Source organism: Salmo salar, chromosome ssa04, assembly GCF_905237065.1.
Source record: "Salmo salar chromosome ssa04, Ssal_v3.1, whole genome shotgun sequence".
Taxonomy (NCBI): Eukaryota; Metazoa; Chordata; class Actinopteri; order Salmoniformes; family Salmonidae; genus Salmo; species Salmo salar.
This window is the reverse complement of record NC_059445.1, coordinates 2247120-2263543: the sequence shown is the minus strand read 5'-3', so window position 1 is coordinate 2263543 and position 16424 is coordinate 2247120. Positions and strand designations below refer to the sequence as shown.

At 39.2% G+C, this 16424-nt stretch overlaps 1 protein-coding gene across 1 annotated transcript in view; it reads right to left on the bottom strand.

The window, feature by feature from the left end:
- LOC123742543 (extensin-like) overlaps positions 1–16219 on the bottom strand; it is a 179908-nt gene extending 163689 nt beyond the window's left edge. Inside the window, exon 1 of the mRNA XM_045717600.1 lies at positions 16168–16219. Coding sequence (XP_045573556.1) covers positions 16168–16219 — 52 coding nt within the window. The remainder of the gene's footprint in view (positions 1–16167) is intronic.
- Between the last annotated feature and the right edge of the window lie 205 nt (positions 16220–16424).

Here is a 16424-nt window from a genome sequence, read left to right as displayed (position 1 = left end):
TCCTGACCAAATATAATAGAAATAATACCTAAATATTGGTCAGGACGTGACAGGACAACAAGAAGTCATCATGCCAGGTATTCCTGAGGCATGGTCCTAGGGCTCAGGTCCCCCAAGAGAGAGAGAGAAGAAAGAGAGAAAGAGAGAATTAGAGAGAGCATACCTAAATTCACACAGGACACCGGATAAGACAGAAGAAATACTCCAGATATAACAGACTGACCCTAAACCCCCGACACATAAACTACTGCAGCATAAATACTGGAAGCTGAGACAGGAGGGGTCAGGAGACACTGTGGCCCCATCCGATGATACCCCTGGACAGGGCCAAACAGGCAGGATATTACCCCACCCACTTTGCCAAAGCACAGCCCCCCACACCACTAGAGGGATATCTTCCACCACCAATTTACCATCCTGAGACAAGGCCGAGTATAGCCCACAAAGATCTCCGCCACGGCACAACCCAGACAGGGAGACCACGTCAGTGACTCAACCCACTCAAGTGACCCACCCCTCCTAGGGATGGTATGTAAGGGAATACCCCCCTGAAATTGACAAAAATGAATGGGATCTTATCGGCACCGTACGAAACATATACACGATGTACAATACCACTAAAATGGACGCTGTTTCATTTAAAACATATTGCAAATGCCATATGGCAAATGCCAAGTGTCACACAGAAAAAATCCAATAGATGGTGAGCGCGCTCAACGGTAAATTTTTATATTGCAAATGCACATCAAGTCAAGACCCAAGTGTCAAATTTGGATTTTTTTTTGTCAATTATACATGTATAAGAACTGTATGAACATACTTTTGTTGTATTTTATTGTCATATTTTTTTACTTGTCCATATGATTTGTCCATTTGCAACATGATATCATAGGAAGTCAAATGTCGAAGTCAAAAGTCAGTGAACCATTGCCAAATGCCATAAGAAATGTCCAAATGCAATATGAAAGTATTGAAAGTGCCAAATCAGGATGTTTTGTCCATTTGCAATATGATTTCATAGGAAGTCAAGAGTCTAAGTCAAAAGTCAGTGAACCTTTGCCAAATGCCTTAAGAAATGTCCAAATGCAATATGAAAGTATTGAAAGTGCCAAATCAGGGTGTTATGTCCATTTGCCATGTACGATCATATGAAGTTGGTTTCAAAACCCAAAAGTCAGTGAATTATGTCCAAATGGCATTTATACTGCCCAAATGATATATAGCACTATGTTAAGCCATGAATTAACCTAGATGGTCTATTTGTCATGTATGATGAGGGAGAAGTGGGACTCTTGTTATTTAACAATTTTTTGAAAAATATCCAAAATGACCAGGGGCGCCCCCTATTGGATGGGCATGGGTGGGGGTGCTCCCTACCCAACCGTAGACCCCTTGCTCCCCCCTAAAGGCATTAACCTCTATGGGCAAGGCGGGACGAATTCGTCCCACCTACGTAACAGCCACCTGAATTCAGTGGCGCGATTTTTGAATCATTTGAAATACTATTACTTCAATTTCTCAAACATATGACTATTTTACAGCTATTTAAAGACAAGACTCTCCTTAATCTAACCACACTGTCCGATTTCAAAAAGGCTTTACAACGAAAGCAAAACATTAGATCATGTCAGGAGAGTGCCCAGCCAGAAATAATCAGACACCCATTTTTCAAGCTAGCATATAATGTCACAAAAACCCAAACCACAGCTAAATGCAGCACTAACCTTTTATGATCTTCATCAGATGACACACCTAGGACATTATGTTATACAATACATGCATGTCTGTTCAATCAAGTTCATATTTATATCAAAAAACAGCTTTTTACATTAGCATGTGACGTTCAGAAAAAGCATACCCCCCGCAAACTTCTGGGGAATTTACTAACAGTTTGCTAAATTACTCACGATAAACGTTCACAAAAAGCATAACAATTATTTTAAGAATTATAGATACATTACTCCTCTATGCACTCGATTTGTCCGATTTTAAAATAGCTTTTCGGATGAAGCACATTTTGCAATATTCTAAGTACATAGCCCAGCCATCACGGCTAGCTATTTAGACACCCGGCAAGATTAGCCTTCACCAAAATCCTATTTCCTATAAGAAAAATGTTCTTACCTTTCCTGTTCTTCGTCAGAATGCACTCCCAGGACTTCTACTTCAATAACAAATGTAGGTTTGGTCCCAAATAATCCATCGTTATATCCAAATATCCTCTGTTTCGTTCGTGCGTTCTAGACACTATACGAATGGTAAATAACGGTCGTGCGCATGGCGTGACAAAAAATGTCTAAATATTCCATTACCGTACTTCGAAGCATGTCAACCGATGTTTAAAACCAATTTTTATGCCATTTATCTCGTAGAAAAGCGATAATATTCCGACCGGGAATCTGCAATAAGCTAAACAGCCGAATGAAATTTCTCCACGGGGGCGAGTCGTGCACGCGCCTCATTCAATGGTCCTCTGATCGGCCACTTGGATAAGGCAATAATCTGTTTCAGCCAGAGGCTGCCTCGTCATCGTTCAGGTTTTTCCCGGGTTCTGAGAGCCTATTGGAGCCCTGGGAATTGTCACGTTACAGCTAAGATCCTTACTCTTCAATAAACAGATGCAAGACGCACGACTCCTTGTCAGACAGGCCCCTTCCTGCATGAAACCTTGTCAGGTTTTGCCTGCCATAGGAGTTCTGTTATACTCACAGACACCATTCAAACAGTTTTAGAAACTTTAGGGTGTTTTCTATCCAAACCTGAACAATAATATGCATATTCTAGCTTCTGAGTTGGTGTAGGAGGCAGTTAAAAATGGGCACATATTTTTTCCAAAATTCTCAATACTGCCCCCTAGCCCAAACAGGTTAAAAACCATTTTAAAAATGTGCTCCTGGTAACCCATTCCAATCACCAGGTGCACGGCTGTCCATTTGCAATATGTTTCAATGGGCATTTACCATCACGAATTTGACATGCTCAAAAATACTGCAGAAATGCAAAATTGACTGGCCCGATGAACTCGGGATGGCCGGGCAGTGATAGTGGTTCCTCTCCATCGCTTGTTGTGTTGATTTCATCATGTCCATTTTATGTTTTTTCACTGTTGAATCTTATTGCAAATGTGCTGTCCATTTGCAATATATTTCAATGGGCATTTAACATCACGAATTTGACATGCTCAAAAATACTGCAAGAATGCGAAATTGACTGGCCCGATGAACTCGGGATGGCCGGGCAGTAATTCTGGTTCCTCTCCATCGCTCGTTGGTGTTGATTTCAGAATGTCAATTTGGTGATGATCTATCACTGTTTAACCTCTTACATCTAGATGTTCCGCTAGCGGAACACTGCTCCAATATCCAATGATAGGGCGTGGCGCGAATTACAAATTCCTCGAAAATCTGAAAACGTCCATTTTTCAAACATATGACTATTTTACACCATTTTAAAGACAAGACTCTCCTTTATCTAACCACACTGTCCAATTTCAACAAGGCTTTACAACGAAAGCAAAACATTAGATTATGTCACGAGAGTATCCAGCCAGAAATAATCAGACACCCATTTTTCAAGCTAGCATATAATGTCACAAAAACCAAAACCACAGCTAAATGCAGCACTAACCTTTGATGATCTTCATCAGATGACACTCCTAGGACATTATGTTATACCATACATGCATGTTTTGTTCAATCAAGTTCATATTTATATCAACAACCAGCTTTTTACATTAGCATGTGACGTTCAGAACTAGCATTCCCACCGAACACTTCCTGTGAATTTACTAAATTACTCACGATAAACGTTCACAAAAAACATAACAATTATTTTAAGAATTATAGATACAGAACTCCTTTATGCAATCGTGGTGTCCGATTTTAAAATAGCTTTTCGGTGAAAGCACATTTTGCATTATTCTGAGTAGATAGCCCGGCCATCACAGGCTAGCTATTTTGACACCCACCAAGTTTGGTACTCACAAAATATCAGATTTATTATAAGAAAAATTGGATTACCTTTGCTGTTCTTCGTCAGAATGCACTCCCAGGACTTCTACTTCAACAACAAATGTTGGTTTGGTTCCAAATAATCCATAGTTATATCCAAATAGCGGCGTTTTGTTCGTGCGTTCAAGACACTATCCGAAGGGTAACGAAGGGTGACACGCCGGCGCATATCGTGACAAAAATATTTCAAAATATTTCATTACCGTACTTCGAAGCATGTCAAACGCTGTTTAAAATCAATTTTTATGCGATTTTTCTGGTAAAATAGCGATAATATTCCGACCGGGAGACGTCGTTTTCGTTCAAAGACTGAAAATGTAAAATGGACTCTTCACGTGCACGCGCGCGCCCGTCTCATTGTTTTCAGATCGACCACTATCCAAATGCGCTACTGTTTTTCAGCCATGGACTGCAGAGTCATCATTCAACGTTCTGGCGCCTTCTGAGAGCCTATGGGAGCCTTAGAAAGTGTCACGTTACAGCAGAGATCCTCTGTTTTCAATAAAGAGGCTGAAGAAGGCCAAGAAATGGTCAGAGAGGGCACTTCCTGTTTGGAATCTCCTCAGGTTTTGGCCTGCCATATGAGTTCTGTTATACTCACAGACACCATTCAAACAGTTTTAGAAACTTTAGGGTGTTTTCTATCCAAATCAAACAATTATATGCATATTCTAGTTTTTGGGCAGTAGTAATAACCAGATTAAATCGGGTACGTTTTTTATCCGGCCGTGCAAATACTGCCCCCTACCCTAGAGAGGTTAATAAGGCATTCCTAAACCACATAGGCTTCAGGTTGAATTTAGGGGAGCAGGCAATGTATTCCTATGGGGAGAGATGTCATTGTAATCTTTGAGATGAAAAAACCCTGCTTTCACTGTTAAGGGTTAATGCCACACGGTCAAGGTTAGGCTTGCACAGATCGGGAGGACCTCAGGAACGTTCTTAAGGTCGAATTGTGCTTCAACCCCTAACGGTTCTCTCGCTGTCACCCAAAAGCACTTGAAATTTAGGTCCAGGCTTCATTATGGGCCTACTTTTTTTCACGGTCGCTGCGCTTAGACCGAGCGAGCTACGGTCAAGCGGGGCAAATCGTTGACCTCGGCACAGCCTAGAGATTATGGTAATGCTATTGCAGGCTCTGTGTGTCTATAAACTCCGCACTGTGTCACTCTATCCTTGTTGTGTGTGTGTGTGTGTGTGTGTGTGTGTGTGTGTGTGTGTGTGTGTGTGTGTGTGTGTGTGTGTGTGTGTGTGTGTGTGTGTGTGTTGTTGTAGGGATGTTGTTATAGGACTGGGTTGTTAGTGTGTTGACTGTGCTGTTTAATTGACAGTGTACAGTAATAACAGGGATGTTGTTATAGGACTGGGTTGTTAGTGTGTTGACTGTGCTGTTTAATTGACAGTGTACAGTAATAACAGGGATGTTGTAGGACTGGGTTGTTAGTGTATTGACTGTGCTGTTTAATTGACAGTGTACAGTAATAACAGGGATGTTATAGGACTGGGTTGTTAGTGTGTTGACTGTGCTGTTTAATTGACAGTGTACAGTAATAACAGGGATGTTGTAGGACTGGGTTGTTAGTGTATTGACTGTGCTGTTTAATTGACAGTGTACAGTAATAACAGGGATGTTGTTGTAGGACTGGGTTGTTAATTTGTTGACTGTGCTGTTTAATTGACAGTGTACAGTAATAACAGGGATGTTGTAGGACTGGGTTGTTAGTGTGACTGTGCTGTTTAATTGACAGTGTACAGTAATAACAGGGATGTTGTTATAGGACTGGGTTGTTAGTGTGACTGTACTGTTTAATTGACAGTGTACAGTAATAACAGGGATGTTGTAGGACTGGGTTGTTAATTTGTTGACTGTACTGTTTAATTGACAGTGTACAGTAAAACAGGGATGTTGTTGTAGGACTGGGTTGTTAATTTGTTGACTGTGCTGTTTAATTGACAGTGTACAGTAATAACAGGGATGTTGTTATAGGACTGGGTTGTTAGTGTGACTGTACTGTTTAATTGACAGTGTACAGTAATAACAGGGATGTTGTAGGACTGGGTTGTTAATTTGTTGACTGTACTGTTTAATTGACAGTGTACAGTAATAACAGGGATGTTGTTGTAGGACTGGGTTGTTAATTTGTTGACTGTGCTGTTTAATTGACAGTGTACAGTAATAACAGGGATGTTGTTATAGGACTGGGTTGTTAGTGTGACTGTACTGTTTAATTGACAGTGTACAGTAATAGCAGGGATGTTGTTATAGGACTGGGTTGTTAGTGTGTTGAATGTTGTGGTTGTGATTTACACATCATTGACTTGCTGTATAGAAGTTGTAGAACAGAGTCAGGAGGGTCCATGCAGCATCAGTACCCTGGTGATCAAATATTACATTAGCAAGTTCACAGGTGATGTCTCCATGTGATTCATTCAGGCTTTTCCATTTCAATTCAATAAAGGTTGTTTATAGTGGCAACTAACAGACACTGCAGGTGTCCTCATGAAAATAAACATTATTTGTCCATCTGCTTCCCTGGACAATAAAGTTATGAGTCTGTCTGTCTGTCTGTCTGTCTGTCTGTCTGTCTGTCTGTCTGTCTGTCTGTCTGTCTGTCTGTCTGTCTGTCTGTCTGTCTGTCTGTCTGTCTGTCTGTCTGTCTGTCTGTCTGTTGTCTGTGTGTGTGTGTGTTGTGTGTGTGTGTGTGTGTGTGTGTGTGTGTGTGTGTGTGTGTGTGTGTGTGTGTGTGTGTGTGTGTGTGTGTGTGTGTGTGTGTGTGTGTGTGGAGATCACTCCACACATTAATTCAAAAGACTGATCAGATAGGTAATGCCTGTCAGGGCCCTAGTCTGAGATAACAAGGACAGGAAGAAAGAAATGTAACAGTTCCTCAGCTGTCAGAAACACTTAGCTGTCTGAAACCCTTAGCTGTCAGAAACACTTAGCTGTCAGAAACACTTAGCTGTCAGAAACCCTTAGCTGTCAGAAACACTTAGCTGTCAGAAACACTTAGCTGTCAGAAACACTTTGCTGTCAGAAACAATTAGCTGTCAGAAAAACTTAGCTGTCAGAAACCCTTAGCTGTCAGAAACACTCAGCTGTCAGAAACACTTAGCTGTCAGAAACACTTAGCTGTCAGAAACCCTTAGCTGTCAGAAACACTTAGCTGTCAGAAACACTTAGCTGTCAGAAAACCTTAGCTGTCAGAAACCCTTAGCTGTCAGAAACCCTTAGCTGTCAGAAACACTTAGCTGTCAGAAACACTTACCTGTCAGAAACCCTTAACTGTCAGAAACCCTTAGCTGTCAGAAACACTTAGCTGTCACTAACACTTAGCTGTCAGAAACACTTAGCTGTCAGAAACCCTTAGCTGTCAGAAACAGTTAGCTGTCAGAAACAGTTAGCTGTCAGAAACACTTAGCTGTCAGAAACACTTAGCTGTCAGAAACAATTAGCTTTTAGAAACACTTAGCTGTCAGAAACACTTAGCTGTCAGAAACCTTTAGCTGTCAGAAACACTTAGCTGTCAGAAATACTTAGCTGTCAGAAACACTTAGCTGTCAGAAACACTTAGCTGTCAGAAACAATTAGCTGTCAGAAACACTTAGCTGTCAGAAACCCTTAGCTGTCAGAAACCCTTAGCTGTCAGAAACACTCAGCTGTCAGAAACACTTAGCTGTCAGAAACACTTAGCTGTCAGAAACCCTTAGCTGTCAGAAACACATAGCTGTCAGAAACACTTAGCTGTCAGAAATCCTTAGCTGTCAGAAACACTTAGCTGTCAGAAACACTTAGCTGTCAGAAACACTTAGCTGTCAGAAATCCTTAGCTGGCAGAAACAGTTAGCTGTCAGAAACCCTCAGCTGTCAGAAACACTTATCTGTCAGAAACCCTTAGCTGTCAGAAACACTTAGCTGTCAGAAACACTTAGCTGTCAGAAACCCTTAGCTGTCAGAAACACTTAGCTGTCAGAAACACTTAGCTGTCAGACATCCTTAGCTGTCAGAAATCCTTAGCTGTAAGAAACACTTAGCTGTCACTAACACATAGCTGTCAGAAACACTTTGCTGTCAGAAATCCTTAGCTGTCAGAAACACTTAGCTGTCAGAAACACTTAGCTGTCAGAAACACTTAGCTGTCCACTTAGCTGTCAGAAACACTTAGCTGTCATAAATCCTTAGCTGTCAGAAACAGTTAGCTGTCAGAAACCCTTAGCTGTCAGAAACACTTAGCTGTCAGAAATCCTTAGCTGTCAAAAACACTTAGCTGTCAGAAACCCTTAACTGTCAGAAACACTTAGCTGTCAGAAACCCTTAGCTGTCAGAAACCCTTAACTGTCAGAAACACTTAGCTGTCAGAAACACTTAGCTGTCAGAAATCCTTAGCTGTCAGAAATCCTTAGCTGTCAGAAACAATTAGCTGTCAGAAATCCTTAGCTGTCAGAAACACTTAGCTGTCAGAAACACTTAGCTGTCAGAAATCCTTCGCTGTCATTAATCCTTAGCTCTCAGAAACACTTAGCTCTCAGAAACCCTTAGCTGTCAGAGTCAGAAACCCTTAGCTCTTAGAGTCAGAAACCCTTAGCTGTCAGAGTCAGAAACCCTTAGCTGTCAGAGTCAGAAACCCTTAGCTCTCAGAAACCCTTAGCTGTCAGAGTCAGAAACCCTTATCTGTCAGAGTCAGAAACCCTTAGCTGTCAGAGTCAGAAACCCTTAGCTCTCAGAAACCCTTAGCTGTCAGAGTCAGAAACCCTTAGCTGTCAGAGTCAGAAACCCTTATCTGTCAGTCAGAAACCCTTATCTGTCAGTCAGAAACCCTTATCTGTCGGAAACACTTATCTGTCGGAAACACTTATCTGTCGGAAACACTTATCTGTCGGAAACACTTATCTGTCGGAAACACTTAGCTGTCAGAAACACTTAGCTGTCAGAAACACTTAGCTGTCAGAAAGCCTTAGCTGTCAGAAAGCCTTAGCTGTCAGACTGAGATGTACTTCCTAACCTCCTGCCAAATGTAAGACCGTATTAGAGACAAATATTTCCCTCAGATTACACATTGTGAGAGAAAAATCACGTATTTCCCTGATTTATTTAATATTAACAGTTAACAATTAATATGCTTAACAATAGTAAAGACATTTCTTTAGTGCCAATGCTGTGCTTCTGAGAAAGGATGGTTCATCTCTTCCACACTCTCTCCTCGCAGCTGGTCTGGGCGTGTAGTCAAGGACATGGGATGGAGATAAGCTTGAGGAACAAATAGACCTGTACTGTTTCAATTGCTTCTGAGTAACCTGGTCACACGGCATGAGACAAATAGCCTCTGAGAAGTGACCACAGTTCTTCAGCCCGTCCTGTTCTTCTACTATCTTCCAAGGGCACAGCTGTGGAGAGAGAGAAGAGAACAGAGGCTAGCTTAGTGGAGAAGGGAGTAAACGGAACTGACTTTATCACTTGTTTGTCCGCTGTGACCTCACACACCCAATAAACCTGGCCACAAGAAGAAAACAAGGAAGCTTGTGATGCCTTGATCTGCTGGGGAGGGGTGGAACCAACCATGACTAAGCAGTTCTTGGGTTTCTATATAAACCCCTTGCGTCTCTTTATTATTCCAGCTCTCACTCCATTCACTTTGTGTGTATGTAGTGGCCTTTCTCCCTTTTTAATAAGTGAATAAAGATTTAGTTTAAGTATAACTCTGACTTGTGGGATAAGTTTGTCTTTCCTCATTTGATAATGCAGAAAAAACACCACAACAGATCCACAAAGAACTAGAAAACAGGCATATCTACTGGGTGAAATACCACAGTGTGCCATCACAGCAGCAAGATGTGTGACCTGTTGCCACAAGAAAAGGGCAACCAGTGAAGAACAAACACCATTGTAAATACAACCCATATTTCTGATTATTTATTTTCCCTTTTGTACTTTAACTATTTGCACATAATATGACATTTGTTATTTTGGAACTTCTGTGAGTGTAATGTTTACTGTTCATTTTTAATTGTTTATTTCACTTTTGATTATTATCTACTTCACTTCCTTTGGCAATGTTAACATATGTTTCCCATGCCAATAAAGCTCCTTGAATTGAATTGAAGCTGAATTGAGAGAGAGAGAGAGAGAGAGAGAGAGAGAGAGAGAGAGAGAGAGAGAGAGAGAGAGAGAGAAGAAAAAATGTGGGACAAACATCCAATTGAAGCCCTGCATGCAGAATTATGTCCAAAGAAATGCGTGTATTTAGGGCAGAATTGGGCCGCTTTCCAGAAGTAATGAAAATACAAAAAGATCATTAACATTTTTGCTACACCTAAATTCAATTCCAATTTCAAGTCTCCAATTTAAAGCACTTCACACACAAGAGCTGAGCCCAGAAACGAGCCCTCTCAGTACACTGGTGTTGGACCTAACAACCAAGCTGACACCAGCACTGCTTCAAAATAAATAATTCAAATAAGCAAAATCAAAGGACTCATATTTACAACATTGGAAAAACAAAATAAAATCCCAAAGCGACTAAATTGCTATCTGACCCTAAACAGAGAATATGAATTGGCTGATTATCTCTACTCTGTCAGAGATACAAAGCAGAGACAGATCCTTTCCAAGTACAGGCTGAGTGACCACCGATTGGCAATAGAAACCAGCAGACATAAAAAGACATGGCTACACAAAGAGGAGCGTGTATGTGGTCACTGCACGACAGGGGAGGTGAGAAATATTCCTCACCAGGAGATTCATTATTCACAGAAAATACTTTATTCACAATTTTAACTTATTAAGCCCGGAGGAGAAACTAAAATTACTCATGGCCGAAGGAGCAATGTCTCCTCTTGCAGCCCGATATGTATTTGCATAGCCTGAGGGACGCTGAAAAATAACACCTGCATAGTAAGCAGTAACTTACTTATTATTAGTTTTATTGTCATAATTATTATTATTGTTGTTGTTGTTGTTGTTGTGATTATTAATATTATTATTGTTGTGATTATCATTCCAAATAGTTGCGGTACGGGTAGTAGGTGTGATGGTAATGATAGCAGTTTAGTGGTGGTGGTAGTAGTAGTAGTAGTGATAGTGATGGTAGTTGTAGTACTGATGTAATGGTGGTGGTGGTAGTAATAGTAATGATGATGGTAGTTGTAGTACTCATGTAATTGTGGTAGTAGTAGTAGTAGTAATGATGATGGTAGTTGTAGTATTGATGTAATGGTGGTGGTAGTGGTAGTAATGATGATGGTAGTTGTAGTACTGATGTAATGGTGGTAGTAGTAGTAGTAATGACGATGGTAGTTGTAGTACTGATGTAATGGTGGTAGTAGTAGTAGTAATGACGATGGTAGTTGTAGTACTGATGTAATGGTGGTGGTAGTAGTAGTAATGATGGTAGTTGTAGTACTGATGTAATGGTGGTGGTAGCAGTAGTAGTAATGATGATGGTAGTTGTAGTATTGATGTAATGGTGGTGGTAGTGGTAGTAATGATGATGGTAGTTGTAGTACTGATGTAATGGTGGTAGTAGTAGTAGTAATGACGATGGTAGTTGTAGTACTGATGTAATGGTGGTGGTAGCAGTAGTAGTAATGATGATGGTAGTTGTAGTACTGATGTAATGGTGGTGGTAGTAGTAGTAGTAATGATGATGGTAGTTGTAGTATTGATGTAATGGTGGTGGTAGCAGTAGTAGTAATGATGATGGTAGTTGTAGTATTGATGTAATGGTGGTGGTAGTGGTACTAGTAATGATGATGGTAGTTGTAGTACTGATGTAATGGTGGTAGTAGTAGTAGTAATGATGATGGTAGTTGTAGTACTGATGTAATGGTGGTGGTAGTAGTAGTAATGATGGTAGTTGTAGTACTGATGTAATGGTGGTGGTAGTAGTAGTAATGATGGTAGTTGTAGTACTGATGTAATGGTGGTGGTAGCAGTAGTAGTAATGATGGTGGTAGTTGTAGTACTGATGTAATGGTGGTGGTAGCGGTAGTAGTAATGATGATGGTAGTTGTAGTACTGATGTAATGGTGGTGGTAGTAGTAGTAGTAATGATGATGGTAGTTGTAGTACTGATGTAATGGTGGTGGTAGTAGTAGTAGTAATGATGGTAGTTGTAGTACTGATGTAATGGTGGTGGTAGTAGTAGTAGTAATGATGGTAGTGGTAGTACTGATGTAATGGTGGTGGTAGCAGTAGTAGTAATGATGATGGTAGTTGTAGTATTGATGTAATGGTGGTGGTAGTGGTAGTAGTAATGATGATGGTAGTTGTAGTACTGATGTAATGGTGGTAGTAGTAGTAGTAATGATGATGGTAGTTGTAGTACTGATGTAATGGTGGTGGTAGCAGTAGTAGTAATGATGATGGTAGTTGTAGTATTGATGTAATGGTGGTGGTAGTAGTAGTAGTAATGATGAAGGTAGTTGTAGTACTGATGTAATGGTGGTGGTAGTAGTAGTAGTATGATGGTAGTTGTAGTACTGATGTAATGGTGGTGGTAGCAGTAGTAGTAATGATGCTGGTAGTTGTAGTATTGATGTAATGGTGGTGGTAGTAGTAGTAGTAATGATGATGGTAGTTGTAGTAATGATGTAATGGTGTGTAGTAGTAGTAGTAATGATGATGGTAGTTGTAGTACTGATGTAATGGTGGTGGTAGTAGTAGTAATGATGGTAGTTGTAGTACTGATGTAATGGTGGTGGTAGCAGTAGTAGTAATGATGGTGGTAGTTGTAATTTTGATGTAATGGTGGTGGTAGTGGTAGTAGTAATGATGATGGTAGTTGTAGTACTGATGTAATGGTGGTGGTAGTAGTAGTAGTAGTAGTGATGGTAGTTGTAGTACTGATGTAATGGTGGTGGTAGTAGTAGTAATGATGGTAGTTGTAGTACTGATGTAATGGTGGTGATAGCAGTAGTAGTAATGATGGTGGTAGTTGTAATTTTGATGTAATGGTGGTGGTAGTGGTAGTAGTAATGATCATGGTAGTTGTAGTACTGATGTAATGGTGGTGGTAGTAGTAGTAGTAATGATGATGGTAGTTGTAGTACTGATGTAATGGTGGTGGTAGTAGTAGTAGTAATGATGGTAGTTGTAGTACTGATGTAATGTTGGTGGTAGTAGTAGTAGTAATGATGGTAGTGGTAGTACTGATGTAATGGTGGTGGTAGCAGTAGTAGTAATGATGATGGTAGTTGTAGTATTGATGTAATGGTGGTGGTAGTGGTAGTAGTAATGATGATGGTAGTTGTAGTACTGATGTAATGGTGGTGGTAGTAGTAGTAGTAATGATGACGGTAGTTGTAGTACTGATGTAATGGTGGTGGTAGTAGTAGTAGTAATGATGGTAGTTGTAGTACTGATGTAATGGTGGTGGTAGCAGTAGTAGTAATGATGATGGTTGTTGTAGTACTGATGTAATCGTGGTGGTAGTAGTAGTAGTAATGATGATGGTAGTTGTTGTATTGATGTAATGGTGGTGGTAGCAGTAGTAGTAATGATGGTAGTTGTAGTACTGATGTAATGGTGGTGGTAGTAGTAGTACTGATGATGGTAGTTGTAGTACTGATGTAATGGTGGTGGTAGTAGTATTAGTAATGATGATGGTAGTTGTAATGGTGGTGGTAGTGGTAGTAGTAATGATGATGGTAGTTGTAGTACTGATGTAATGGTGGTGGTAGTAGTAGTAGTAATGATGACGGTAGTTGTAGTACTGATGTAATGGTGGTGGTAGTAGTAGTAGTAATGATGGTAGTTGTAGTACTGATGTAATGGTGGTGGTAGCAGTAGTAGTAATGATGATGGTTGTTGTAGTACTGATGTAATCGTGGTGGTAGTAGTAGTAGTAATGATGATGGTAGTTGTTGTACTGATGTAATGGTGGTGGTAGCAGTAGTAGTAATGATGGTAGTTGTAGTATTGATGTAATGGTGGTGGTAGTAGTAGTACTGATGATGGTAGTTGTAGTACTGATGTAATGGTGGTGGTAGTAGTATTAGTAATGATGATGGTAGTTGTAGTACTGATGTAATGGTGGTGGTAGTAGTAGTAGTAATGATGTGTAGTTGTAGTACTGATGTAATGGTGGTGGTAGTAGTAGTACTGATGATGGTAGTTGTAGTTCTGATGTAATGGTGTTGGTAGTAGTAGTAGTAATGATGATGGTAGTTGTAGTACTGATGTAATTATGGTGGTGGTAGTATTAGTAATGATGATGGTAGTTGTAGTACTGATGTAATGGTGGTGGTAGTAGAAGTAGTAATGATGATGGTAGTTGTAGTACTGATGTAATGGTGGTGGTACGTAGTAGTAATGATGGTAGTTGTAGTATTGATGTAATTAATGGTGGTGGTAGTAATAGTAGTAATGATGATGGTAGTTGTAGTATTGATGTAGTGGTGGTGGTAGTAGTAGTAGTAATGATGATGGTAGTTGTAGTATTGATGTAAAGGTGGTGGTAGCAGTAGTAGTAATGATGATGGTAGTTGTAGTATTGATGTAATGGTGGTGGTAGTAGTAGTAGTAATGATGATGGTATTTGTAGTATTGATGTAATGGTGGTAGTAGTAGTAGTAGTAATGATGTAATGGTGGTGGTAGTAGTAGTAGTAGTGATGATGGTAGTTGTAGTACTGATGTAATGGTGGTGGTAGTAGTAGTAGTAATGATGGTAGTTGTAGTATTGATGTAATGGTGGTGGTAGTAGTAGTAGTAATGATGATGGTAGTTGTAGTACTGATGTAATGGTTGTAGTAGTAGTAGTAATGATGGTAGTTGTAGTACTGATGTAATGGTGGTGGTAGTAGTAATGATGATGGTAGTTGTAGTACTGATGTAATGGTGAAGATGACAGTTAGTTAGAAGTTTGTTATAATTTCATTTTCCATGTTTAACCTTTTATATTTATTATATTTCTATTATTGAATGTTACCATTTCATTGTTGTTAATTATTTTAAATTGTATTATTATTTACTACTGTTTTATATGATTATTATTATTAATCATTATTTTATTTTATACATTGTTGATAGTTATTTTAAATTGTATTATTATTTACTACTGTTTTATATGATTATTATTATTAATCATTATTTTATTTTATACATTGTTGATAGTTATTTTAAATTGTATTATTATTTACTACTGTTTTATATGATTATTATTATTAATCATTATTTTATTTTATACATTGTTGATAGTTATTTTAAATTGTATTATTATTTACTACTGTTTTATATGATTATTATTATTAATCATTATTTTATTTTATACATTGTTGATAGTTATTTTAAATTGTATTATTATTTACTACTGTTTTATATGATTATTATTATTAATCATTATTTTATTTTATACATGATGACGCAATCTTTTTTCAAGTCATGTTATAGGTGATGTGTATTAGAGCTGGATGTTTAATGTCTTATAGCCTTACTCAATCAACACATAACACACACACACTCTGACTGACTGACTGACTGACTGGATCATTATAGTAGCTACCTGTGTCTTCTCAATCATTAATATAACTATACCTGAATGACTCCCTGAAACTCTCATCATTAGGATAAATGATTGTGTGTGTGTGTGTGTGTGTTAGTGCACTATAGTGAAGAGGAAGGGGGGATGATGACAGGATGATAAAAATAAATAGTTTTGTACAGATTTTCTTCTCCTTTCCGTGTCGCCTCTGTGTCCCTGTGTTACCTGGTTACCGATCTCTACAAGGGTTTTTTCTAGATAAACAAGTTATATCGATAATTACTAATCAAGATTTCTATTTCAGATTACGTTTAATTGAAGCTTCAAATTACAGGAAATTTATCATGATTACATTCACCATGTGTCACGCTGTTAATTGTCCCTTCAAAAATATTATTCATGGCAGTTTCTAATTCCTGGTTCGAGAGGAATTTCAGTATTTTATAACTTGATGTTTGATGGTTCCTTACCCTGAAACTAGTCTAAGTACTCTCAATCTACTCATCTAAGAAATTATTAATAAAGCTTTTGACTGTAAGTGTGTATTCAATATAATAACTGTTTAATCATCACGTGCACATTTTCAATTGTTCCCCAACAAAACACGTTTCTTAAGCATCATTTACACACTAATGTTGTCTTCCCCGTCCACTAGGTACACTCCAACAAAATGATGCAATACCGAACATCCACTCCCGTCCACACATGTCCGCATCGACGTCCCAGAACTCCATGCCCGCAGGACACTTTTCGAGGAGGTGTGCTGACGTGGAACCCTGTGCGATTGAAGAGGAAGGTGTACACAATCTGACCTCCTCTATGAAAGGATGAACGTGTCTCTCTGTACATAGTACGCTGCGGCAGGGGTCAAGACTTAGTCACTTATAGTTATATATAGATGCATATAGTATGATATAGTAATGAATATTATTATTATTA